Here is a 25,629-nt window from a genome sequence, read left to right as displayed (position 1 = left end):
TGGGGTTGTATAGTTCCATTACATGGTGTTAGACTGGGGTTGTATAGTTCCATTACATGGTGTTAGACTGGGGTTGTATAGTTCCATTACATGGTGTTAGACTGGGGTTGTATAGTTCCATTACATGGTGTTAGACTGGGGTTATATAGTTCCATAACATGGTGTTAGACTGGGGTTGTATAGTTCCATTACATGGTGTTAGACTGGGGTTGTATAGTTCCATTACATGGTGTTAGACTGGGGTTGTATAGTTCCATTACATGGTGTTAGACTGGGGTTGTATAGTTCCATTACATGGTGTTAGACTGGGGTTGTGTAGTTCCATTACATGGTGTTAGACTGGGGTTGTATAGTTCCATTACATGGTGTTAGACTGGGGTTGTGTAGTTCCATTACATGGTGTTAGACTGGGGTTGTATAGTTCCATTACATGGTGTTAGACTGGGGTTGTATAGTTCCATTACATGGTGTTAGACTGGGGTTTGTTCCATTACAGTTCCATTATTACATGGTGTTAGACTGGGGTTGTATAGTTCCATTACATGGTGTTAGACTGGGGTTGTATAGTTCCATTACATGGTGTTAGACTGGGGTTGTATAGTTCCATTACATGGTGTTAGACTGGGGTTGTGTAGTTCCATTACATGGTGTTAGACTGGGGTTGTGTAGTTCCATTACATGGTGTTAGACTGGGGTTGTATAGTTCCATTACATGGTGTTAGACTGGGGTTGTATAGTTCCATTACATGGTGTTAGACTGGGGTTGTGTAGTTCCATTACATGGTGTTAGACTGGGGTTGTGTAGTTCCATTACATGGTGTTAGACTGGGGTTATATAGTTCCATTACATGGTGTTAGACTGGGGTTGTATAGTTCATGGTGTTAGACTGGGGTTGTTAGTTCCATTAGACTGGGACTGGGGTTGTATAGTTCCATTACATGGTGTTAGACTGGGGTTATATAGTTCCATTACATGGTTGTTAGACTGGGGTTGTATAGTTCCATTACATGGTGTTAGACTGGGGTTATATAGTTCCATTACATGGTGTTAGACTGGGGTTGTATAGTTCCATTACATGGTGTTAGACTGGGGTTGTATAGTTCCATTACATGGTGTTAGACTGGGGTTATATAGTTCCATTACATGGTGTTAGACTGGGGTTATATAGTTCCATTACATGGTGTTAGACTGGGGTTATATAGTTCCATTACATGGTGTTAGACTGGGGTTGTGTAGTTACAGTTAGACTGGGGTTATATAGTTCCATTACATGGTGTTAGACTGGGGTTGTGTAGTTCCATTACATGGTGTTAGACTGGGGTTGTGTAGTTCCATTACATGGTGTTAGACTGGGGTTATATAGTTCCATTACATGGTGTTAGACTGGGGTTATATAGTTCCATTACATGGTGTTAGACTGGGGTTGTGTAGTTCCATTACATGGTGTTAGACTGGGGTTGTATAGTTCCATTACATGGTGTTAGACTGGGGTTGTATAGTTCCATTACATGGTGTTAGACTGGGGTTGTGTAGTTCCATTACATGGTGTTAGACTGGGGTTGTATAGTTCCATTACATGGTGTTAGACTGGGGTTGTATAGTTCCATTACATGGTGTTAGACTGGGGTTGTATAGTTCCATTACATGGTGTTAGACTGGGGTTGTGTAGTTCCATTACATGGTGTTAGACTGGGGTTGTGTAGTTCCATTACATGGTGTTAGACTGGGGTTGTATAGTTCCATTACATGGTGTTAGACTGGGGTTGTATAGTTCCATTACATGGTGTTAGACTGGGGTTGTGTAGTTCCATTACATGGTGTTAGACTGGGGTTGTATAGTTCCATTACATGGTGTTAGACTGGGGTTGTATAGTTCCATTACATGGTGTTAGACTGGGGTTGTATAGTTCCATTACATGGTGTTAGACTGGGGTTGTGTAGTTCCATACATGGTGTTAGACATGGTGTTAGACTGGGGTTGTATAGTTCCATTACATGGTGTTAGACTGGGTTGTTAGTTATAGTTAGACTGGGGTTGTAGTTCCATTACATGGTGTTAGACTGGGGTTATATAGTTCCATTACATGGTGTTGTTAGACTGGGGTTATATAGTTCCATTACATGGTGTTAGACTGGGGTTGTATAGTTCCATTACATGGTGTTAGACTGGGGTTATATAGTTCCATTACATGGTGTTAGACTGGGGTTGTGTAGTTCCATTACATGGTGTTAGACTGGGGTTGTATAGTTCCATTACATGGTGTTAGACTGGGGTTATATAGTTCCATTACATGGTGTTAGACTGGGGTTATATAGTTCCATTACATGGTGTTAGACTGGGGTTGTATAGTTCCATTACATGGTGTTAGACTGGGGTTGTATAGTTCCATTACATGGTGTTAGACTGGGGTTATATAGTTCATTACATGGTGTTAGACTGGGGTTGTGTAGTTCCATTACATGGTGTTAGACTGGGGTTGTGTAGTTCCATTACATGGTGTTAGACTGGGGTTGTGTAGTTCCATTACATGGTGTTAGACTGGGGTTGTGTAGTTCCATTACATGGTGTTAGACTGGGGTTGTGTAGTTCCATTACATGGTGTTAGACTGGGGTTGTATAGTTCCATTACATGGTGTTAGACTGGGGTTGTATAGTTCCATTACATGGTGTTAGACTGGGGTTGTGTAGTTCCATTACATGGTGTTAGACTGGGGTTGTATAGTTCCATTACATGGTGTTAGACTGGGGTTGTGTAGTTCCATTACATGGTGTTAGACTGGGGTTGTATAGTTCCATTACATGGTGTTAGACTGGGGTTATATAGTTCCATTACATGGTGTTAGACTGGGGTTGTGTAGTTCCATTACATGGTGTTAGACTGGGGTTATATAGTTCTGTTACATGGTGTTAGACTGGGGTTGTGTAGTTCCATTACATGGTGTTAGACTGGGGTTGGGGTTGTATAGTTCCATTACATGGTGTTAGACTGGGGTTACTGGGGTAGTTCCATTACATGGTGTTAGACTGGGGTTGTATAGTTCCATTACATGGTGTTAGACTGGGGTTGTGTAGTTCCATTACATGGTGTTAGACTGGGGTTGTATAGTTCCATTACATGGTGTTAGACTGGGGTTGTATAGTTCCATTACATGGTGTTAGACTGGGGTTGTATAGTTCCATTACATGGTGTTAGACTGGGGTTATGTAGTTCCATTACATGGTGTTAGACTGGGGTTGTATAGTTCCATTACATGGTGTTAGACTGGGGTTGTATAGTTCCATTACATGGTGTTAGACTGGGGTTATATAGTTCCATTACATGGTGTTAGACTGGGGTTGTGTAGTTCCATTACATGGTGTTAGACTGGGGTTGTATAGTTCCATTACATGGTGTTAGACTGGGGTTGTGTAGTTCCATTACATGGTGTTAGACTGGGGTTGTGTAGTTCCATTACATGGTGTTAGACTAGTTCCATTACATGGTGTTAGACTGGGGTGTAGTTCCATTACATGGTGTTAGACTGGGGTTGTATAGTTCCATTACATGGTGTTAGACTGGGGTTGTGTAGTTCCATTACATGGTGTTAGACTGGGGTTGTATAGTTCCATTACATGGTGTTAGACTGGGGTTATATAGTTCCATTACATGGTGTTAGACTGGGGTTATATAGTTCCATTACATGGTGTTAGACTGGGGTTATATAGTTCCATTACATGGTGTTAGACTGGGGTTGTGTAGTTCCATTACATGGTGTTAGACTGGGGTTGTGTAGTTCCATTACATGGTGTTAGACTGGGGTTGTGTAGTTCCATTACATGGTGTTAGACTGGGGTTGTGTAGTTCCATTACATGGTGTTAGACTGGGGTTGTATAGTTCCATTACATGGTGTTAGACTGGGGTTGTATAGTTCCATTACATGACATGTAGTTCCATTACATGGTGTTAGACTGGGGTTATATAGTTCCATTACATGGTGTTAGACTGGGGTTGTATAGTTCCATTACATGGTGTTAGACTGGGGTTGTATAGTTCCATTACATGGTGTTAGACTGGGGTTGTATAGTTCCATTACATGGTGTTAGACTGTTTAGACATGGTGTTAGACTGGGGTTGTATAGTTCCATTACATGGTGTTAGACTGGGGTTGTATAGTTCCATTACATGGTGTTAGACTGGGGTTGTATAGTTCCATTACATGGTGTTAGACTGGGGTTGTATAGTTCCATTACATGGTGTTAGACTGGGGTTGTATAGTTCCATTACATGGTGTTAGACTGGGGTTGTATAGTTTACATTAGTTCCATTACATGGTGTTAGACTGGGGTTGTATAGTTCCATTACATGGTGTTAGACTGGGGTTGTGTAGTTCCATTACATGGTGTTAGACTGGGGTTGTGTAGTTCCATTACATGGTGTTAGACTATAGTTCCATTACATGGGTTAGATATAGTCCATTACATGGTGTTAGACTGGGGTTGTATTAGTTCCATTACATGGTGTTAGACTGGGGTTGTATAGTTCCATTACATGGTGTTAGACTGGGGTTGTTCCATTATAGTTCCAGTTACATGGTGTTAGACTGGGTTATATAGTTCCATTACATGGTGTTAGACTGGGGTTGTATAGTTCCATTACATGGTGTTAGACTGGGGTTGTGTAGTTCCATTACATGGTGTTAGACTGGGGTTGTATAGTTCCATTACATGGTGTTAGACTGGGGTTGTATAGTTCCATTACATGGTGTTAGACTGGGGTTGTATAGTTCCATTACATGGTGTTAGACTGGGGTTGTATAGTTCCATTACATGGTGTTAGACTGGGGTTGTATAGTTCCATTACATGGTGTTAGACTGGGGTTGTGTAGTTCCATTACATGGTGTTAGACTGGGGTTGTATAGTTCCATTACATGGTGTTAGACTAGTTCCATTACATGGTGTTAGACTGGGGTTATATAGTTCCATTACATGGTGTTAGACTGGGGTTGTGTAGTTCCATGACATGGTGTTAGACTGGGGTTGTATAGTTCCATTACATGGTGTTAGACTGGGGTTGTATAGTTCCATTACATGGTGTTAGACTGGGGTTGTTCCATTACATAGTTCCATTACATGGTGTTAGACTGGGGTTGTGTAGTTCCATTACATTACATGGTGTTAGACTGGGGTTGTATAGTTCCATTACATGGTGTTAGACTGGGGTTGTGTAGTTCCATTACATGGTGTTAGACTGGGGTTGTATAGTTCCATTACATGGTGTTAGACTGGGGTTGTATAGTTCCATTACATGGTGTTAGACTGGGGTTGTATAGTTCCATTACATGGTGTTAGACTGGGGTTGTATAGTTCCATTACATGGTGTTAGACTGGGTTATATAGTTCCATTACATGGTGTTAGAGTAGTTCCATTACATGGTGTTAGACTGGGGTTGTATAGTTCCATTACATGGTGTTAGACTGGGGTTGTATAGTTCCATTACATGGTGTTAGACTGGGGTTGTATAGTTCCATTACATGGTGTTAGACTGGGGTTGTGTAGTTCCATTACATGGTGTTAGACTGGGGTTGTATAGTTCCATTACATGGTGTTAGACTGGGGTTGTGTAGTTCCATTACATGGTGTTAGACTGGGGTTGTATAGTTCCATTACATGGTGTTAGACTGGGGTTGTGTAGTTCCATGACATGGTGCTGTTAGACTGGGGTTATATAGTTCCATTACATGGTGTTAGACTGGGGTTGTATAGTTCCATTACATGGTGTTAGACTGGGGTTGTATAGTTCCATTACATGGTGTTAGACTGGGGTTGTGTAGTTCCATTACATGGTGTTAGACTGGGGTTATATAGTTCCATTACATGGTGTTAGACTGGGGTTGTATAGTTCCATTACATGGTGTTAGACTGGGGTTGTATAGTTCCATTACATGGTGTTAGACTGGGGTTGTGTAGTTCCATTACATGGTGTTAGACTGGGGTTGTATAGTTCCATTACATGGTGTTAGACTGGGGTTGTGTAGTTCCATTACATGGTGTTAGACTGGGGTTGTGTAGTTCCATTACATGGTGTTAGACTGGGGTTGTGTAGTTCATTACATGGTGTTACATGGTGTTAGACTGGGGTTGTATAGTTCCATTACATGGTGTTAGACTGGGGTTATATAGTTCCATTACATGGTGTTAGTTCCATTACATGGTGTTAGACTGGGGTTGTGTAGTTCCATTACATGGTGTTAGACTGGGGTTGTGTAGTTCCATTACATGGTGTTAGACTGGGGTTGTGTAGTTCCATTACATGGTGTTAGACTGGGGGGGTTGTTAGACTAGTTGTGTAGTTCCATTACATGGTGTTAGACTGGGGTTGTGTAGTTCCATTACATGGTGTTACACTGGTTGTATAGTTCCATTACATGGTGTTAGACTGGGGTTGTATAGTTCCATTACATGGTGTTAGTGTTAGACTGGGGTTGTATAGTTCCATTACATGGTGTTAGACTGGGGTTGTATAGTTCCATTACATGGTGTTAGACTGGGGTTGTATAGTTCCATTACATGGTGTTAGACTGGGGGTAGTTCCATTACATGGTGTTAGACTGGGGTTGTATAGTTCCATTACATGGTGTTAGACTGGGGGTTAGTATAGTTCCATTACATGGTGTTAGACTGGGGTTGTATAGTTCCATTACATGGTGTTAGACTGGGGTTGTATAGTTCCATTACATGGTGTTAGACTGGGGTTGTATAGTTCCATTACATGGTGTTAGACTGGGGTTGTGTAGTTCCATTACATGGTGTTAGACTGGGGTTATATAGTTCCATTACATGGTGTTAGACTGGGGTTGTGTAGTTCCATTACATGGTGTTAGACTGGGGTTGTGTAGTTCCATTACATGGTGTTAGACTGGGGTTGTGTAGTTCCATTACATGGTGTTAGACTGGGGTTGTGTTAGTTCCATTACATGGTGTTAGACTGGGGTTGTGTAGTTCCATTACATGGTGTTAGACTGGGGTTGTATAGTTCCATTACATGTTAGACTGTTAGACTAGGGGTTGTATAGTTCCATTACATGGTGTTAGACTGGGGTTGTGTAGTTCCATTACATGGTGTTAGACTGGGGTTGTGTAGTTCCATTACATGGTGTTAGACTGGGGTTGTGTAGTTCCATTACATGGTGTTAGACTGGGGTTGTATAGTTCCATTACATGGTGTTAGACTGGGGTTGTGTAGTTCCATTACATGGTGTTAGACTGGGGTTGTATAGTTCCATTACATGGTGTTAGACTGGGGTTGTGTAGTTCCATTACATGGTGTTAGACTGGGGTTATATAGTTCCATTACATGGTGTTAGACTGGGGTTGTGTAGTTCCATTACATGGTGTTAGACTGGGGTTGTATAGTTCCATTACATGGTGTTAGACTGGGGTTGTATAGTTCCATTACATGGTGTTAGACTGGGGTTATATAGTTCCATTACATGGTGTTAGACTGGGGTTGTGTAGTTCCATTACATGGTGTTAGATGGTGTTAGGGGTTGTAGTTCCATTACATGGTGTTAGACTGGGGTTGTGTAGTTCCATTACATGGTGTTAGACTGGGGTTGTGTAGTTCCATTACATGGTGTTAGACTGGGGTTGTATAGTTCCATTACATGGTGTTAGACTGGGGTTGTATAGTTCCATTACATGGTGTTAGACTGGGTTGTTAGTTCCATTACATGGTGTTAGACTGGGGTTGTATAGTTCCATTACATGGTGTTAGACTGGGGTTGTATAGTTCCATTACATGGTGTTAGACTGGGTGTTAGACTGGGGTTGTGTAGTTCCATTACATGGTGTTAGACTGGGGTTGTGTAGTTCCATTACATGGTGTTAGACTGGGGTTGTGTAGTTCCATTACATGGTGTTAGACTGGGGTTGTATAGTTCCATTACATGGTGTTAGACTGGGGTTGTGTAGTTCCATTACATGTAGTTCCATTACATGGTGTTGTTAGACTGGGGTTGTATAGTTCCATTACATGGTGTTAGACTGGTGTTGTATAGTTCCATTACATGGTGTTAGACTGGGGTTGTATAGTTCCATTACATGGTGTTAGACTGGGGTTGTATAGTTCCATTACATGGTGTTAGACTGGGGTTGGTAGTTCCATTACATGGTGTTAGTTCCATTACATGGTGTTAGACTGGGGTTGTATAGTTCCATTACATGGTGTTAGACTGGGGTTGTGTAGTTCCATTACATGGTGTTAGACTGGGGTTGTGTAGTTCCATTACATGGTGTTAGACTGGGGTTGTGTAGTTCCATTACATGGTGTTAGACTGGGGTTGTGTAGTTCCATTACATGGTGTTAGACTGGGGTTTGTAGTTCCATTACAGTTCCAGTTTACATGGTGTTAGACTGGGGTTGTGTAGTTCCATTACATGGTGTTAGACTGGTAGTTCCATTACATAGACTGGGGTTGTGTAGTTCCATTACATGGTGTTAGACTGGGGTTATATAGTTCCATTACATGGTGTTAGACTGGGGTTATATAGTTCCATTACATGGTGTTAGACTGGGGTTGTATAGTTCCATTACATGGTGTTAGACTGGGGTTGTATAGTTCCATTACATGGTGTTAGACTGGGGTTGTGTAGTTCCATTACATGGTGTTAGACTGGGGTTGTGTAGTTCCATTACATGGTGTTAGACTGGGGTTGTATAGTTCCATTACATGGTGTTAGACTGGGGTTATAGTTCCATTACATGGTGTTAGACTGGGGTTGTGTAGTTCCATTACATGGTGTTAGACTGGGGTTGTTAGTTCCATTACATGTGTTAGGTTGTATAGTTCCATTACATGGTGTTAGACTGGTGTTAGACTGGGGTTGGGGTTGTAGTTCCATTACATGGTGTTAGACTGGGGTTGTATAGTTCCATTACATGGTGTTAGACTGGGGTTGTATAGTTCCATTACATGGTGTTAGACTGGGGTTGTATAGTTCCATTACATGGTGTTAGACTGGGGTTGTGTAGTTCCATTACATGGTGTTAGACTGGGGTTGTATAGTTCCATTACATGGTGTTAGACTGGGGTTGTATAGTTCATGGTGTTAGACATTACATGGTGTTAGACTGGGGTTGTATAGTTCCATTACATGGTGTTAGACTGGGGTTGTATAGTTCCATTACATGGTGTTAGACTGGGGTTGTATAGTTCCATTACATGGTGTTAGACTGGGGTTGTATAGTTCCATTACATGGTGTTAGACTGGGGTTGTGTAGTTCCATTACATGGTGTTAGACTGGGGTTGTATAGTTCCATTACATGGTGTTAGACTGGGGTTGTGTAGTTCCATTACATGGTGTTAGACTGGGGTTGTGTAGTTCCATTACATGGTGTTAGACTGGGGTTGTATAGTTCCATTACATGGTGTTAGACTGGGGTTGTATAGTTCCATTACATGGTGTTAGACTGGGGTTGTATAGTTCCATTACATGGTGTTAGAGAGTTCCTGGGTTGACTGGGGTTGTGTAGTTCCATTACATGGTGTTAGACTGGGGTTGTGTAGTTCCATTACATGGTGTTAGACTGGGGTTGTATAGTTCCATTACATGGTGTTAGACTGGGGTTGTATAGTTCCATTACATGGTGTTAGACTGGGGTTGTATAGTTCCATTACATGGTGTTAGACTGGGGTTGTTAGTTCCATTACATGGTGTTAGACTGGGGTTGTGTTAGTTCCATTACATGGTGTTAGACTGGGGTTGTATAGTTCCATTACATGGTGTTAGACTGGGGTTGTGTAGTTCCATTACATGGTGTTAGACTGGGGTTGTATAGTTCCATTACATGGTGTTAGACTGGGGTTGTGTAGTTCCATTACATGGTGTTAGACTGGGGTTGTATAGTTCCATTACATGGTGTTAGACTGGGGTTGTATAGTTCCATTACATGGTGTTAGACTGGGGTTGGTAGTTCCATTACATGGTGTTAGACTGGGGTTGTGTAGTTCCATTACATGGTGTTAGACTGGGGTTGTATAGTTCCATTACATGGTGTTAGACTGGGGTTGTATAGTTCCATTACATGGTGTTAGACTGGGGTTGTGTAGTTCCATTACATGGTGTTAGACTGTTCCATTACATGGTGTTTGGGTTATATAGTTCCATTACATGGTGTTAGACTGGGGTTGTGTAGTTCCATTACATGGTGTTAGACTGGGGTTGTATAGTTCATTACATGGTGTTAGACATGGGGTTGTGTTCCATTACATGGTGTTAGACTGGGGTTGTATAGTTCCATTACATGGTGTTAGACTGGGGTTGTGTAGTTCCATTACATGGTGTTAGACTGGGGTTGTATAGTTCCATTACATGGTGTTAGACTGGGGTTGTGTAGTTCCATTACATGGTGTTAGACTGGGGTTGTTAGTTCCATTACATGGTGTTAGACTGGGGTTGTGTAGTTCCATTACATGGTGTTAGACTGGGGTTGTGTAGTTCCATTACATGGTGTTAGACTGGGGTTGTGTAGTTCCATTACATGGTGTTAGACTGGGGTTGTATAGTTCCATTACATGGTGTTAGACTGGGGTTATATAGTTCCATTACATGGTGTTAGACTGGGGTTGTGTAGTTCCATTACATGGTGTTAGACTGGGGTTGTATAGTTCCATTACATGGTGTTAGACTGGGGTTGTGTAGTTCCATTACATGGTGTTAGACTGGGGTTGTGTAGTTCCATTACATGGTGTTAGACTGGGGTTGTGTAGTTCCATTACATGGTGTTAGACTGGGGTTGTATAGTTCCATTACATGGTGTTAGACTGGGGTTATGTAGTTCCATTACATGGTGTTAGACTGGGGTTGTATAGTTCCATTACATGGTGTTAGTTCCATTACATGGTGTTAGACTGGGGTTGTATAGTTCCATTACATGGTGTTAGACTGGGGTTGTAGTTCCATTACATGGTGTTAGACTAGTTCCATTACATGGTGTTAGACTGGGGTTGTTAGTTCCATTACATGGTGTTAGACTGGGGTTGTATAGTTCCATTACATGGTGTTAGACTGGGTTGTATAGTTCCATTACATGGTTAGTTCCATTACATGTGTTAGACTGGGGTTGTATAGTTCCATTACATGGTGTTAGACTGGGGTTGTGTAGTTCCATTACATGGTGTTAGACTGGGGTTGTATAGTTCCATTACATGGTGTTAGACTGGGGTTGTATAGTTCCATTACATGGTGTTAGAGAGTTCCATTACATGGTGTTAGACTGGGGTTGTGTAGTTCCATTACATGGTGTTAGACTGGGGTTGTATAGTTCCATTACATGGTGTTAGACTGGGGTTGTGTAGTTCCATTACATGGTGTTAGACTGGGGTTGTGTAGTTCCATTACATGGTGTTAGACTGGGGTTGTATAGTTCCATTACATGGTGTTAGACTGGGGTTGTGTAGTTCCATTACATGGTGTTAGACTGGGGTTGTATAGTTCCATTACATGGTGTTAGACTGGGGTTGTATAGTTCCATTACATGGTGTTAGACTGGGGTTGTGTAGTTCCATTACATGGTGTTAGACTGGGGTTGTATAGTTCCATTACATGGTGTTAGACTGGGGTTGTGTAGTTCCATTACATGGTGTTAGACTGGGGTTGTGTAGTTCCATTACATGGTGTTAGACTGGGGTTAGACTATAGTTCCATTACATGGTGTTAGACTGGGGTTGTGTAGTTCCATTACATGGTGTTAGACTGGGGTTGTATAGTTCCATTACATGGTGTTAGACTGGGGTTGTATAGTTCCATTACATGGTGTTAGACTGGGGTTGTGTAGTTCCATTACATGGTGTTAGACTGGGGTTGTGTAGTTCCATTACATGGTGTTAGACTGGGGTTGTGTAGTTCCATTACATGGTGTTAGACTGGGGTTGTGTAGTTCCATTACATGGTGTTAGACTGGGGTTGTGTAGTTCCATTACATGGTGTTAGACTGGGGTTGTGTAGTTCCATTACATGGTGTTAGACTGGGGTTGTGTAGTTCCATTACATGGTGTTGGGGACTGGGGTTGTGTAGTTCCATTACATGGTGTTAGACTGGGGTTGTATAGTTCCATTACATGGTGTTAGACTGGGGTGTTCCATTACATGGTGTTAGACTGGGGTTGTATAGTTCCATTACATGGTGTTAGACTGGGGTTGTATAGTTCCATTACATGGTGTTAGACTGGGGTTGTATAGTTCCATTACATGGTGTTAGACTGGGGTTAGACTGTTGTAGTTCCATTACATGGTGTTAGACTGGGGTTGTGTAGTTCCATTACATGGTGTTAGACTGGGGTTGTATAGTTCCATTACATGGTGTTAGACTGGGGTTGTTAGACATGGTGTTAGGTTGTGTAGTTCCATTACATGGTGTTAGACTGGGGTTGTGTAGTTCCATTACATGGTGTTAGACTGGGGTTGTGTAGTTCCATTACATGGTGTTAGACTGGGGTTGTGTAGTTCCATTACATGGTGTTAGACTGGGGTTGTGTAGTTCCATTACATGGTGTTAGACTGGGGTTATATAGTTCCATTACATGGTGTTAGACTGGGGTTGTATAGTTCCATTACATGGTGTTAGACTGGGGTTGTGTAGTTCCATTACATGGTGTTAGACTGGGGTTGTGTAGTTCCATTACATGGTGTTAGACTGGGGTTGTGTAGTTCCATTACATGGTGTTAGACTGGGGTTGTGTAGTTCCATTACATGGTGTTAGACTATAGTTCCATTACATGGTGTTATAGTTCCATTACATGGTGTTAGACTGGGGTTGTATAGTTCCATTACATGGTGTTACATGGTGTTAGACTGGGGTTGTGTAGTTCCATTACATGGTGTTAGACTGGGGTTGTATAGTTCCATTACATGGTGTTAGACTGGGTTGTAGTTCCATTACATGGTGTTAGACTGGGGTTGTGTAGTTCCATTACATGGTGTTAGACTGGGGTTGTGTTAGAGTTCCATTACATGGTGTTAGACTGGGGTTGTATAGTTCCATTACATGGTGTTAGACTGGGGTTGTGTAGTTCCATTACATGGTGTTAGACTGGGGTTGTGTAGTTCCATTACATGGTGTTAGACTGGGGTTGTATAGTTCCATTACATGGTGTTAGACTGGGGTTGTATAGTTCCATTACATGGTGTTAGACTGGGGTTAGACTAGTTCCATTACATGGTGTTAGACTGGGGTTGTATAGTTCCATTACATGGTGTTAGACTGGGGTTGTATAGTTCCATTACATGGTGTTAGACTGGGGTTGTGTAGTTCCATTACATGGTGTTAGACTGGGGTTGTATAGTTCCATTACATGGTGTTAGACTGGGGTTGTATAGTTCCATTACATGGTGTTAGACTGGTGGACTGGGGTTGTAGTTCCATTACATGGTGTTAGACTGGGGTTGTGTAGTTCCATTACATGGTGGTGGGGTTGTTAGTTCCATTACATGGTGTTAGGGGTTGTGTAGTTCCATTACATGGTGTTAGACTGGGGTTGTATAGTTCCATTACATGGTGTTAGACTGGGGTTGTGTAGTTCCATTACATGGTGTTAGACTGGGGTTGTGTAGTTCCATTACATGGTGTTAGACTGGGGTTGTTAGTTCCATTACATGGTGTTAGACTGGGGTTATATAGTTCCATTACATGGTGTTAGACTGGGGTTGTGTAGTTCCATTACATGGTGTTAGACTGGGGTTGTAGTTCCATTAGTTCTGGGGTTATATAGTTCCATTTATTACATGGTGTTAGACTGGGGTTGTGGGGTTATATAGTTCCATTACATGGTGTTAGACTGGGGTTGTGTAGTTCCATTACATGGTGTTAGACTGGGGTTGTGTAGTTCCATTACATGGTGTTAGACTGGGGTTGTGTAGTTCCATTACATGGTGTTAGACTGGGGTTGTGTAGTTCCATTACATGGTGTTAGACTGGGGTTGTATAGTTCCATTACATGGTGTTAGACTGGGGTTGTATAGTTCCATTACATGGTGTTAGACTGGGGTTCCATTACATGGTGTTAGACTGGGGTTGTATAGTTCCATTACATGGTGTTAGACTGGGGTTGTATAGTTCCATTACATGGTGTTAGACTGGGGTTGTGTAGTTCCATTACATGGTGTTAGACTGGGGTTGTGTAGTTCCATTACATGGTGTTAGACTGGGGTTGTGTAGTTCCATTACATGGTGTTAGACTGGGGTTGTGTAGTTCCATTACATGGTGTTAGACTGGGGTTGTGTAGTTCCATTACATGGTGTTAGACTGGGGTTGTATAGTTCCATTACATGGTGTTAGACTGGGGTTGTATAGTTCCATTACATGGTGTTAGACTGGGGTTGTATAGTTCCATTACATGGTGTTAGACTGGGGTTGTTGACTAGTTCCATTACATGGTGTTAGACTGGGGTTGTGTAGTTCCATTACATGGTGTTACTGGGGTTGTGTAGTTCCATTACATGGTGTTAGACTGGGGTTGTGTAGTTCCATTACATGGTGTTAGACTGGGGTTGTGTAGTTCCATTACATGACTGTTAGACTGGGGTTAGACTGTATAGTTCCATTACATGGTGTTAGACTGGGGTTGTGTAGTTCCATTACATGGTGTTAGACTGGGGTTGTGTAGTTCCATTACATGGTACTGGGGTTGGTGTTCCATTACATGGTGTTAGACTGGGGTTGTGTAGTTCCATTACATGGTGTTAGACTGGGGTTGTATAGTTCCATTACATGGTGTTAGACTGGGGTTGTGTAGTTCCATTACATGGTGTTAGACTGGGGTTGTGTCCATTACAGTTCCATTACATGGTGTTAGACTGGGGTTGTAGTTCCATTACATGGTGTTAGACTGGGGTTGTGTAGTTCCATTACATGGTGTTAGACTGGGGTTGTGTAGTTCCATTACATGGTGTTAGACTGGGGTTGTGTAGTTCCATTACATGGTGTTAGACTGGGGTTGTATAGTTCCCATTACATGGTGTTAGACTGGGGTTGTGTAGTTCCATTACATGGTGTTAGACTGGGGTTGTGTAGTTCCATTACATGGTGTTAGACTGGGGTTGTGTAGTTCCATTACATGGTGTTAGACTAGTTCCATTACATGGTGTTAGACTGGGGTTGTAGTTCCATTACATGGTGTTAGACTGGGGTTGTGTAGTTCCATTACATGGTGTTAGACTGGGGTTGTGTAGTTCCATTACATGGTGTTAGACTGGGGTTGTGTAGTTCCATTAGTTCCATTACATGGTGTTACATGGTGTTAGACTGGGGTTAGACTGTTCCATTACATGGTGTTAGACTGGGGTTGTGTAGTTCCATTACATGGTGTTAGACTGGGGTTGTGTAGTTCCATTACATGGTGTTAGACTGGGGTTGTGTAGTTCCATTACATGGTGTTAGACTGGGGTTGTATAGTTCCATTACATGGTGTTAGACTGGGGTTGTGTAGTTCCATTACATGGTGTTAGACTGGGGTTGTGTAGTTCCATTACATGGTGTTAGACTGGGGTTGTGTAGTTCCATTACATGGTGTTAGACTGGGGTTGTGTAGTTCCATTACATGGTGTTAGACTGGGGTTGTGTAGTTCCATTACATGGTGTTAGACTGGGGTTGTAGACTGGGGTTGTAGTTCCATTACATGGTGTTAGACTGGGGTTGTGTAGTTCCATTACATGGTGTTAGACTGGGGTTGTGTAGTTCCATTACATGGTGTTAGACTGGGGTTGTGTAGTTCCATTACATGGTGTTAGACTGGGGTTGTGTAGTTCCATTACATGTTGTGTAGTTCCATTACATGGTGTTAGACTGGGGTTGTTAGTTCCATTACATGGTGTTAGACTGGGGTTGTGTAGTTCCATTACATGGTGTTAGACTGGGGTTGTGTAGTTCCATTACATGGTGTTAGACTGGGGTTGTGTAGTTCCATTACATGGTGTTAGACTGGGGTTGTTGTAGTTCCATTACATGGTGTTAGACTGGGGTTGTGTAGTTCCCATTACATGGTGTTAGACTGGGGTTGTGTAGTTCCATTACATGGTGTTAGACTGGGGTTGTGTAGTTCCATTACATGGTGTTAGACTGGGGTTGTATAGTTCCATTACATGGTGTTAGACTGGGGTTGTGTAGTTCCATTACATGGTGTTAGACTGGGGTTGTGTAGTTCCATTACATGGTGTTAGACTGGGGTTGTGTAGTTCCATTACATGGTGTTAGACTGGGGTTGTGTAGTTCCATTACATGGTGTTAGACTGGGGTTGGGGTTGACTGGGGTTGTAGTTCCATTACATGGTGTTAGACTGGGGTTGTGTAGTTCCATTACATGGTGTTAGACTGGGGTTGTGTAGTTCCATTACATGGTGTTAGACTAGTTCCATTACATGGTGTTAGACTGGGGTTATATAGTTCCATTACATGGTGTTAGACTGGGGTTGTGTAGTTCCATTACATGGTGTTTGGGGTTGACTGGGGTTGTGGGGTTGTGTAGTTCCATTACATGGTGTTAGACTGGGGTTGTGTAGTTCCATTACATGGTGTTGGTGTTAGACATGGTGTTGGGGTTGTGTAGTTCCATTACATGGTGTTAGACTGGGGTTGTGTAGTTCCATTACATGGTGTTAGACTGGGGTTGTGTAGTTCCATTACATGGTGTTAGACTGGGGTTGTGTAGTTCCATTACATGGTGTTAGACTGGGGTTGTGTAGTTCCATTACATGGTGTTAGACTGGGGTTGTGTAGTTCCATTACATGGCGTCGTGCGATATTTCATATGTATGAATTTCAGTTCCCTATTATGAGTGAACTGCCTTTAGCAAGTGTCCTAAATGGCTTCATATTCCCTATATAGTGCACTACATTGCACCAGAGCCCTATGAAGTAGTAGACTATACAGGGAATAGAAGGCCATTTGTGACGAATCTCTTGCGTAGGATCCGTATCCTGAAAAAGTGTTTTTCTACATGTTGGAGTGGTTTATCATGTAGGAGTGGTTTAAGTAAAAACGAAACTAAATCTGTCTTTGTGCAGCAGGATCCATTTGGAGACGACAGAGCACAAGATAATCTCTATTCACGGAGAGAGGAGATGACAACGTAAGTATCCAGAATGGAAATAGAGGAAAGACCAAGCAGATTAAAAAGTGATTTTCTAAATTATAGAGTATTAGACAGGAAGTTCATTGAATAACGGTTGAACTAAGTCCCCGTCACCGGCAACGTTGACAGAGGAAGTGAATGTTAAGATGGTGGTGGAGATTAGACCACTGTTAATAAAAAAGTACTTTGGTGGTGAATGGAATACTGAATACATTTTTGATAACCACATACAATGATATGAACATTCAATTCGCTATGAGTTTAATTACTGAGAATGGCACCGAGGTGTATAACTGTAACGGTTTTCTTCTGGTGAAAGAGAGGCGGACCAAAATGCAGCGTGGTTAGTTTTGTACATCTTTAATAAAGATGAAAGTACAACAATCTACAAAACAAGAACCGTGAAAAAACCAAAACAGTCCTATCTGGTGCCACAAACACAAAGACAGGAACAATCACCCACAAAAACCCAACACAAAACAGGCTACCTAAATATGGTTCCCAATCAGAGACAATGACTAACACCTGCCTCTGATTGAGAACCATATCAGGCCAAACATAGAAATAGACAAACCAGACACACAACATAGAATGCCCACCCAGCTCACGTCCTGACCAACACTAAAACAAGGAAAACACACACGAACGATGGTCAGAACGTGACAATAACTTGGAACAGAGTCGATGGGAATTAACACATAGTGTAGAGTGTAGGATATCCTGCACACTGTTGTTCCATGGAAGTAGGAGTCCCAGCAAACATGCCCACATTGGCACGATGTGGGCCCAATGCAGGTTCAAATATTGTCCCCATGTAGGCCGCTCACATTCGACTGATGCGACTACACCGTACAATAACATACTACACTGCAGTATCCCTCATGTGTAGGAGTTACTATAGAATTTTGTCGTATACTGTAGATACTACAGTAATACTACAGTAATGTCTTCAAAAACACTACGGTCTGCAAAACCACTACTAAATACTACAGTATTTCATTTGCTCATACCCTGCCCATTCCCCTCCCCATATCCCCATTTGGTACATGCAAGTTGTAAAAAATAGCAGAAGCGCTGAACAATCTGTTCAGACCCCAGTCCTACCTACAGGTTATGAAAATGTGCTATTTTACTATTTCTCCAGTAATACTAATAGAGCAAAAGAGAAAGCCTCCAGTTCTATGTCAAAGATAATACAACTAAAATAATATGGTAAATACTACAGTATATTACAATCTTCAAAAATACTACATTAATTACTACAGTATATTACAATCTGCAAAAACACTACATTAATTACTATAGTGTACACTACAGTTCTCTTTTACTACAGTATTTATACTATAGTTAACTGTAAATACTACAGCATACCACAGTAAATACTACAGTATTCATTGTAGTGTTTTTGCCCCAAAAAATTCTGTGTTTTTGATGTGGGTTAGCCTGTGCTGGACTTGGTGTGGGTTAGCCTGTGTTGGGCTGGTGGGGGCTTTTTGTGGCTAGCATGTGTTAGGCTGATTTGAGTTTGGTCTAGCCTATGCCTGTGTTGGGTTGGTCTCGGCTGGCCCGTGTAAGGCTAATGTGGGCTTGGTGTGGGATAACCAGTGTTGGGCTGGTGTGAGCTTGGTGTTGGCTAGCCTGTGTTGGGATGGTGTGGTCTCGGTGTATACAAGTGTTGGGCTGGTGTGGGCTACCATGTGCTGGGCAGGTTGGGCTTGATGTGGGATAGCTAGTGCCCACCTTACCCACCGAATACTCACATGGGCCAATGGGGTCATATTTGCTGGCTTCCTGGCTTCTATGGCAACAGACCAACAAATACACACAGCTTACAGTAGCTTTATACAGTGGGTGAGGAATCAGGGCAAAGGGTTTCAAAATGCCTTCTATCCCATTCACTAGGAAATCACTTTAAAAGTGTATGCTTTTACAGTATATGTATGTTAATTAGTTTGTAAGATGCGTAGTTCAGCAGTGTTTTAGCTGTATTAGATCGAGCTGAAATGGTCTTTTAACTGTATTAGAAATACGTATTTTAATTACTTCTGAGTATTTTGTCATTTGAATTACACTGGGCTGAACTACAATCCAATGTATTCGATATTTGGTATTCTCAAAATACTGTCATTTGTATTTTCAAAATGCAAAATACGTTTACATTTTGTGGCCCCTCGCTTTTCATCCTGCATTGGTATCAGAAGTCTAATTGCACTATGGCGTAATAAAAGCTTCTGTTACATGACAAATGTAAATGTATATGTAAAAGTGAACAATTGCAAAGCATGCTGAGTACTATTCTAATGAGCTCCGCCCCTGAAATGAGTTCAAAAAGAATACCCAGTGTGCTTTGCAGTTTATTTTGGTGTGTTCATTTTCAATTATACATTTCGATTTTGGTCATTTAGCAGACACTGTTATCCAGCTTGACTTGCTTCAACTAAGGTAGATAAACGACAACATATAACAGTCATAGCAAGTAAAACGTTTTTGTAACAGTTACTGAGAATTTTGTTGCTGTTCGGCCCATCTACTTCCAAATGTATTTTTGTATTTTGAAATGCAAAAACCATATATATTTTTTTAAATACTGTACAATACAAAATACAAGTCTGGTATTTTGTTTGTAAAAATTAGTAATTCAGCAGGGTTTTAACTATATCAGATCAAGCTGAAATTGTCCCTTGATCTTGACAGTATTTTGTATCAGTATTTTGTATCAGTATTTCTTCATTGTAATTCAGTAATTTTTGCCTGGTTTTCATTCATCAAACTTAATCTTATTTTGACTGAAACGTTGTTTGTTTCCGGAACATTCTCCCTGTAGACTGGACATGACAAAAACCTGTTGAAAATAACCAAGATCAACTGGAACAAACGACAGCTCCACGTAAAAAATAACATTGTCTTTGTTTAACAAAGCTTCATTCAAATGTGGCCTTCGTTAAACCCAATAGAAAGCAAGGAACAAAGTCCTGACCAACAACCATTGGCTTTATCTCAAATCAATCAACTATTTTTGAACCTCCCTCTGAACACAGCCTCTGAGCACCCTATACGTCTCTGATTCACGGCCATGCCTCGCACTCATGTGATTTGCAAAGAGAAAATACATGCAATACATTAGTTGGATTGGTTGATATTCCAGTCTTATCTGTGCTGTACTTAGTAATAGCCTAGGGGAAAGGTTACTCCCTCCTTGCCACAGGAATTATCAGCCTTTGCAGGAGTCATCAGATGCCATCAGATGCAAATCTCTTTTCCCTCCACTGTGAGAGAGTCTCAACATAGCTACCTGTCATGGCAGGCAAAGTGATACCAACCCTACCCAATGCTGGAGGGGGGGTGATTCTCATGGACAGTGAACTCATGGACTCACTCTCATTTCTAGATGTCTTGAGTGCAAGTGAGTTTGAAGGAGAACAAATCGACCCAGCAGTTGCTTTGGAGACTGAGACAGATTTTTACAAGGGAACCCCACCTAAATGGATGAACTTTTACCTGGCCGATGAGAGGGAAAACTCTGACAGCAGTGCCACACCTACAGGAGAAAAAAAGGACATTGAATGTATCAGAAGAGATGGTTATGAAAAGCTGAAGGAACTCATCAAGTTACAGAGACAGGGCAGTTGGAGTGTAAACAGTATTAAGCTGTTGCACCAGCCAGGCAGTGGAGGAACCACCCTGGCCATGCAAATACTCTGGGACCTGAGGAAAGAGCTCAGGTGTGCTGTTCTAGTCGACCCGTCTTCTGACAAGAAAGATTTGGGCAAACAAGTCCAGAAAGACCCCCTGTCGGACACCAGGATTATTGCTAAACAGGTGGTCGAACTTTTTGCTACCGGTGATCCAGAAAAGCAGAATACAGTGCTTCTTTTGCAGGACAATGAACACCTGAGGGACCACTTACAGGAATTCCTCATCAGAGAAATAACAGAGCAAAAAATCAGTGCTCAATTCCCAGTGGTCATCGTTCTACAATGCATACGCTCGACCTGTATCATAGACGATGAGGAGGATGAGAGTAGAACTGAGGCAGATTTACTCCTGAAATCACGTCTTTCTGACAAAGAGAAAACACGCTTTGTTAGCAAAGACAAACTAGTACAGAGGCATCACAGAGACGAGATGGGGAAGTTTCACGGCTTTAACATAATGCTAAATAATTTCAATGAAGAATACACGAGAAAAACATTTTGTTCGGAAGAGGGAAAAGAAATCATCAAATATCTTCAGCAAAACAAAGTCTCCCGCAACACCAAACTCTTTGCCTTTTTAGCTCTGGTGAACTCCTATGTCCCTGGCTCCTACCTCTTACAGTCACAATGTGAGGCATTCCTCAGCCATCAAGACCCCTTTGGTGTGAACTTGTCATTTGAGAAACGCATGCAACCTTTCAGTGATCTCATAGTCACATTCTCAAGACATGGAGGAGAAGACAAGAGAGTCCGCATAGCACACCCAGTACTTGCACAGCAATGTGTTCAGTTGCTGGCAGATGCTGGTATCGCTAGGAGCTCAGCAACACTGGCCTTTCTGCAGTACTTAACCAGACAACAAATTCAGCCATCCTTGTTACTGTTCTTCAAAGACATGTTAACAAAGAGAGAAACAACCTCAAATGGCCAAGAGATCTTTTCCAGGTTAATTCTAGATATTGAGAAACATGAAGGCATTCCCGAATGTGCGAATGTGTTGAAAACCGCATCAGAAACATTTAAACATGACCCGTTCTACCCTCAATCTCTTGCACGTTTTTACTACATCAAAATGTCTGATTTTACAAGAGCTGAGATTTGGGCTGAAAAAGCTAAAGAGAGAGTTCCCACCAACTCATTCATTGCTGATACACTGGGACAAGTTCATAAGAACCATTTGTATAAACAAGTCAATGGCAAATCAGGTGAAAAATCAGGGACCAGAGATATTTTGTTTTGGGCAGAGAAAGCCATCAAGGCTTTCAAACAAGAGGAGGAGTTAGCTGAAAGGGAATCAGTGAATCACATGGAGGGTGACAGTCCAACGAAAATGTATCACACCTTCAACAACAGGGGAATCTTTGGTTATCTACAGGTTGCTAACATTGTTTATAATTCCCTCACAAATCTCAACCCAAAATGGAGGAAAATCCTTACCCAGGAAATATCAGCTGAACATCTCTCGATACTGTCTGAGGACAGAAAGCTCATGAAGTACCAGACTTTCATCACCAGCCTCAGAGTTGCGGTTGAAAGGAAATTTTACAATTTTTTTGAGAGTTACCTCACTTACTCTGAGCCCAGGAACTGGAAGGATCAGACACCATACTTTCAGCGAGACATTGTTGATTGTTTTTGCAAGTATACAAGTGCCCCCAGTCCAAAAGAGGAACTACCATTAAAGACACTCAAAGAAAAAATGGCCTCTACCTTTCCTGGCCTCTCCACCCTCAATCGAAATGCCAACTTGAGTAAAATCACAGAGCTGTGGAAAATAATCAATAAAGAAAACCCTGACGATGTCAACACTGCCTGTAATTACATCCTGGCCAACATCCTCCAGACCAATGGGCCAGTGGCATCTCCAGAACCTGCAACTCTACCACAACTTAGAGCCATTCTTCAGAAATTCATGGAGAAAGAAAATACCACACTTTGGACTCCAGAGTTTTACCTCCTTGTCCTTCTACTGTTTTGGCCCGAGGAGGCAAGAGAGGGCGATGTCACCAATGACATTGATCTTAACAAGTATGTTGAGTGCATGAAACAGGCCTTTGACAACAAATACAAGAAGTACCTACAATCTAGGGAACTTGTGCCCTTGTTTTACCTGGGTAAAGGTGCTGGGTTGAAAAGACTTGTTCACAAATCAAGCATAGACGACATCTGTGTGGATCTGAAAAAAAGGAAATCAAGGACTCTCAATAAAACAAGAGGCAGTGCAGAGATCAGGGACACTTGCATTCAGGATCACCTTCTTCGTGTCAATGGAGTGGTCAGAGTGCATAAAGCATTTGCCCGTATGGCAGATAAAGAGATCGAGATTTGTCCCCAGAAGCAGGCCAGTGTGTGGAAGGATGGCAACATCTCATTTTACCTTGGCTTCAATATCAGTGGCCCTCAAGCTTTTGACATAAAGTACACAATGCCCACAGTGGGATCTGGAGGAAATGTTCAGAAACAAAGGGATGATGCCATTGGATCAGAGGGAACCAGAATGGAAGAATCAAAAACATTCAATCGAGGTAAGTCATACCTTGACTTGTATTAGGTCTATTCCACATGATGGTGCCCGTTTTAAATGTTAGTAATGAGTGTAAAACTTTGAAGTAAATGTTTACCTGGTAATGTTGAATTATCTAGACATTGGGGGCAAAATAAGTGACTTTCTAAAAAATGAATACACAGATGAAAGTTAGTCTTATACAGAATATTATGTGGGGTGAATATCTCGATTTATATTCATGTTCGACAGTTGTTTATTTGGTTTAATACAAATATACAATGGTGTGTATAATGTGTCCATGGGTTTGTTTCTGAGATACAGTACCAGATGGCTCCAAATCCAAAAACAAGTGAGAAAATGTTGACCATTGATTCTTATTTCAGGGATTCCAAAGGGGTTTAAGACTTCTAGCCACATTCATGTAAGTAATCATTTATTTTATATATATAGTGCCTTGCGAAAGTATTCGGCCCCCTTGAACTTTGCGACCTTTTGACACATTTCAGGCTTCAAACATAAAGATATAAAACTGTATTTTTTTGTGAAGAATCAACAACAAGTGGGACACAATCATGAAGTGGAACAACATTTATTGGATATTTCAAACTTTTTTAACAAATAAAAAACTGAAAAATTGGGCGTGCAAAATTATTCAGCCCCCTTAAGTTAATACTTTGTAGCGCCACCTTTTGCTGCGATTACAGCTGTATGTCGCTTGGGGTATGTCTCTATCAGTTTTGCACATCGAGAGACTGACATTTTTTCCCATTCCTCCTTGCAAAACAGCTCGAGCTCAGTGAGGTTGGATGGAGAGCATTTGTGAACAGCAGTTTTCAGTTCTTTCCACAGATTCTCGATTGGATTCAGGTCTGGACTTTGACTTGGCCATTCTAACACCTGGATATGTTTATTTTTGAACCATTCCATTGTAGATGTTGCTTTATGTTTTGGATCATTGTCTTGTTGGAAGACAAATCTCCGTCCCAGTCTCAGGTCTTTTGCAGACTCCATCAATTCTTCCAGAATGGTCCTGTATTTGGCTCCATCCATCTTCCCATCAATTTTAACCATCTTCCCTGTCCCTGCTGAAGAAAAGCAGGCCCAAACCATGATGCTGCCACCACCATGTTTGACAGTGGGGATGGTGTGTTCAGGGTGATGAGCTGTGTTGCTTTTACGCCAAACATAACATTTTGCATTGTTGCCAAAAAGTTCAATTTTGGTTTCATCTGACCAGAGCACCTTCTTCCACATGTTTGGTGTGTCTCCCAGGTGGCTTGTGGCAAACTTTAAACAACACTTTTTATGGATATCTTTAAGAAATGGCTTTCTTCTTGCCACTCTTCCATAAAGGCCAGATTTGTGCAATATACGACTGATTGTTGTCCTATGGACAGAGTCTCCCACCTCAGCTGTAGATCTCTGCAGTTCATCCAGAGTGATCATGGGCCTCTTGGCTGCATCTCTGATCAGTCTTCTCCTTGTATGAGCTGAAAGTTTAGAGGGACGGCCAGGTCTTGGTAGATTTGCAGTGGTCTGATACTCCTTCCATTTCAATATTATCGCTTGCACAGTGCTCCTTGGGATGTTTAAAGCTTGGGAAATCTTTTTGTATCCAAATCCGGCTTTAAACTTCTTCACAACAGTATCTCGGACCTGCCTGGTGTGTTCCTTGTTCTTCATGATGCTCTCTGCGCTTTTAACGGACCTCTGAGACTATCACAGTGCAGGTGCATTTATACGGAGACTTGATTACACACAGGTGGATTGTATTTATCATCATTAGTCATTTAGGTCAACATTGGATCATTCAGAGATCCTCACTGAACTTCTGGAGAGAGTTTGCTGCACTGTAAAGGGGCTGAATAATTTTGCACGCCCAATTATTCAGTTTTTGATTTTTTTTTTTATATTTGAAATATCCAATAAATGTTGTTCCACTTCATGATTGTGTCCCACTTGTTGTTGATTCTTCACAAAAAAATACAGTTTTATATCTTTATGTTTGAAGCCTGAAATGTGTCAAAAGGTCGCAAAGTTCAAGGGGGCCGAATACTTTCGCAAGGCACTGTATATATATACATACAGTGGGGCAAAAAACGTATATAGTCAGCCACCAATTGTGCAAGTTCTCCCACATAAAAAAGATGCAAGAGGCCTGTAATTTTCATCATAGGTACACTTCAACTATGACAGACAAAATTAGGGAAAAAAATTCAGAAAATCACATTGTAGGATTTTTAATTAATTATGGTGGAAAATAAGTATTTGGTCACCTACAAACAAGCAAGATTTCTGGCTCTCACAGACCTG

General features: G+C 41.6%; 1 protein-coding gene across 2 annotated transcripts in view; it reads left to right on the top strand.

The window, feature by feature from the left end:
- The window catches only part of LOC115127383 (sterile alpha motif domain-containing protein 9-like), a 74,284-nt gene that overhangs the window by 30,403 nt on the left and 18,252 nt on the right, over positions 1 to 25,629 (top strand). The window contains exons 2-4 of one of the 2 annotated variants that reach the window (XM_065004944.1): positions 17,048 to 17,112; positions 19,940 to 23,335; positions 23,700 to 23,737. In XM_065004944.1, the coding sequence (XP_064861016.1) occupies positions 20,413 to 23,335; positions 23,700 to 23,737 (2,961 nt within the window). In that variant the 5' untranslated portion in view covers positions 17,048 to 17,112; positions 19,940 to 20,412. Of the gene's footprint in view, positions 1 to 17,047; positions 17,113 to 17,138; positions 23,336 to 23,699; positions 23,738 to 25,629 lie in introns of those variants that run through there. The other variant, XM_065004945.1, reaches the window with a different exon arrangement.

Source organism: Oncorhynchus nerka, linkage group LG19 (genome assembly GCF_034236695.1).
Source record: "Oncorhynchus nerka isolate Pitt River linkage group LG19, Oner_Uvic_2.0, whole genome shotgun sequence".
NCBI classification, from domain to species: domain Eukaryota; kingdom Metazoa; phylum Chordata; class Actinopteri; order Salmoniformes; family Salmonidae; genus Oncorhynchus; species Oncorhynchus nerka.
The sequence above is the reverse complement of the archived record's forward strand: the minus strand, read 5'-3'. Positions and strand labels throughout refer to the sequence as shown.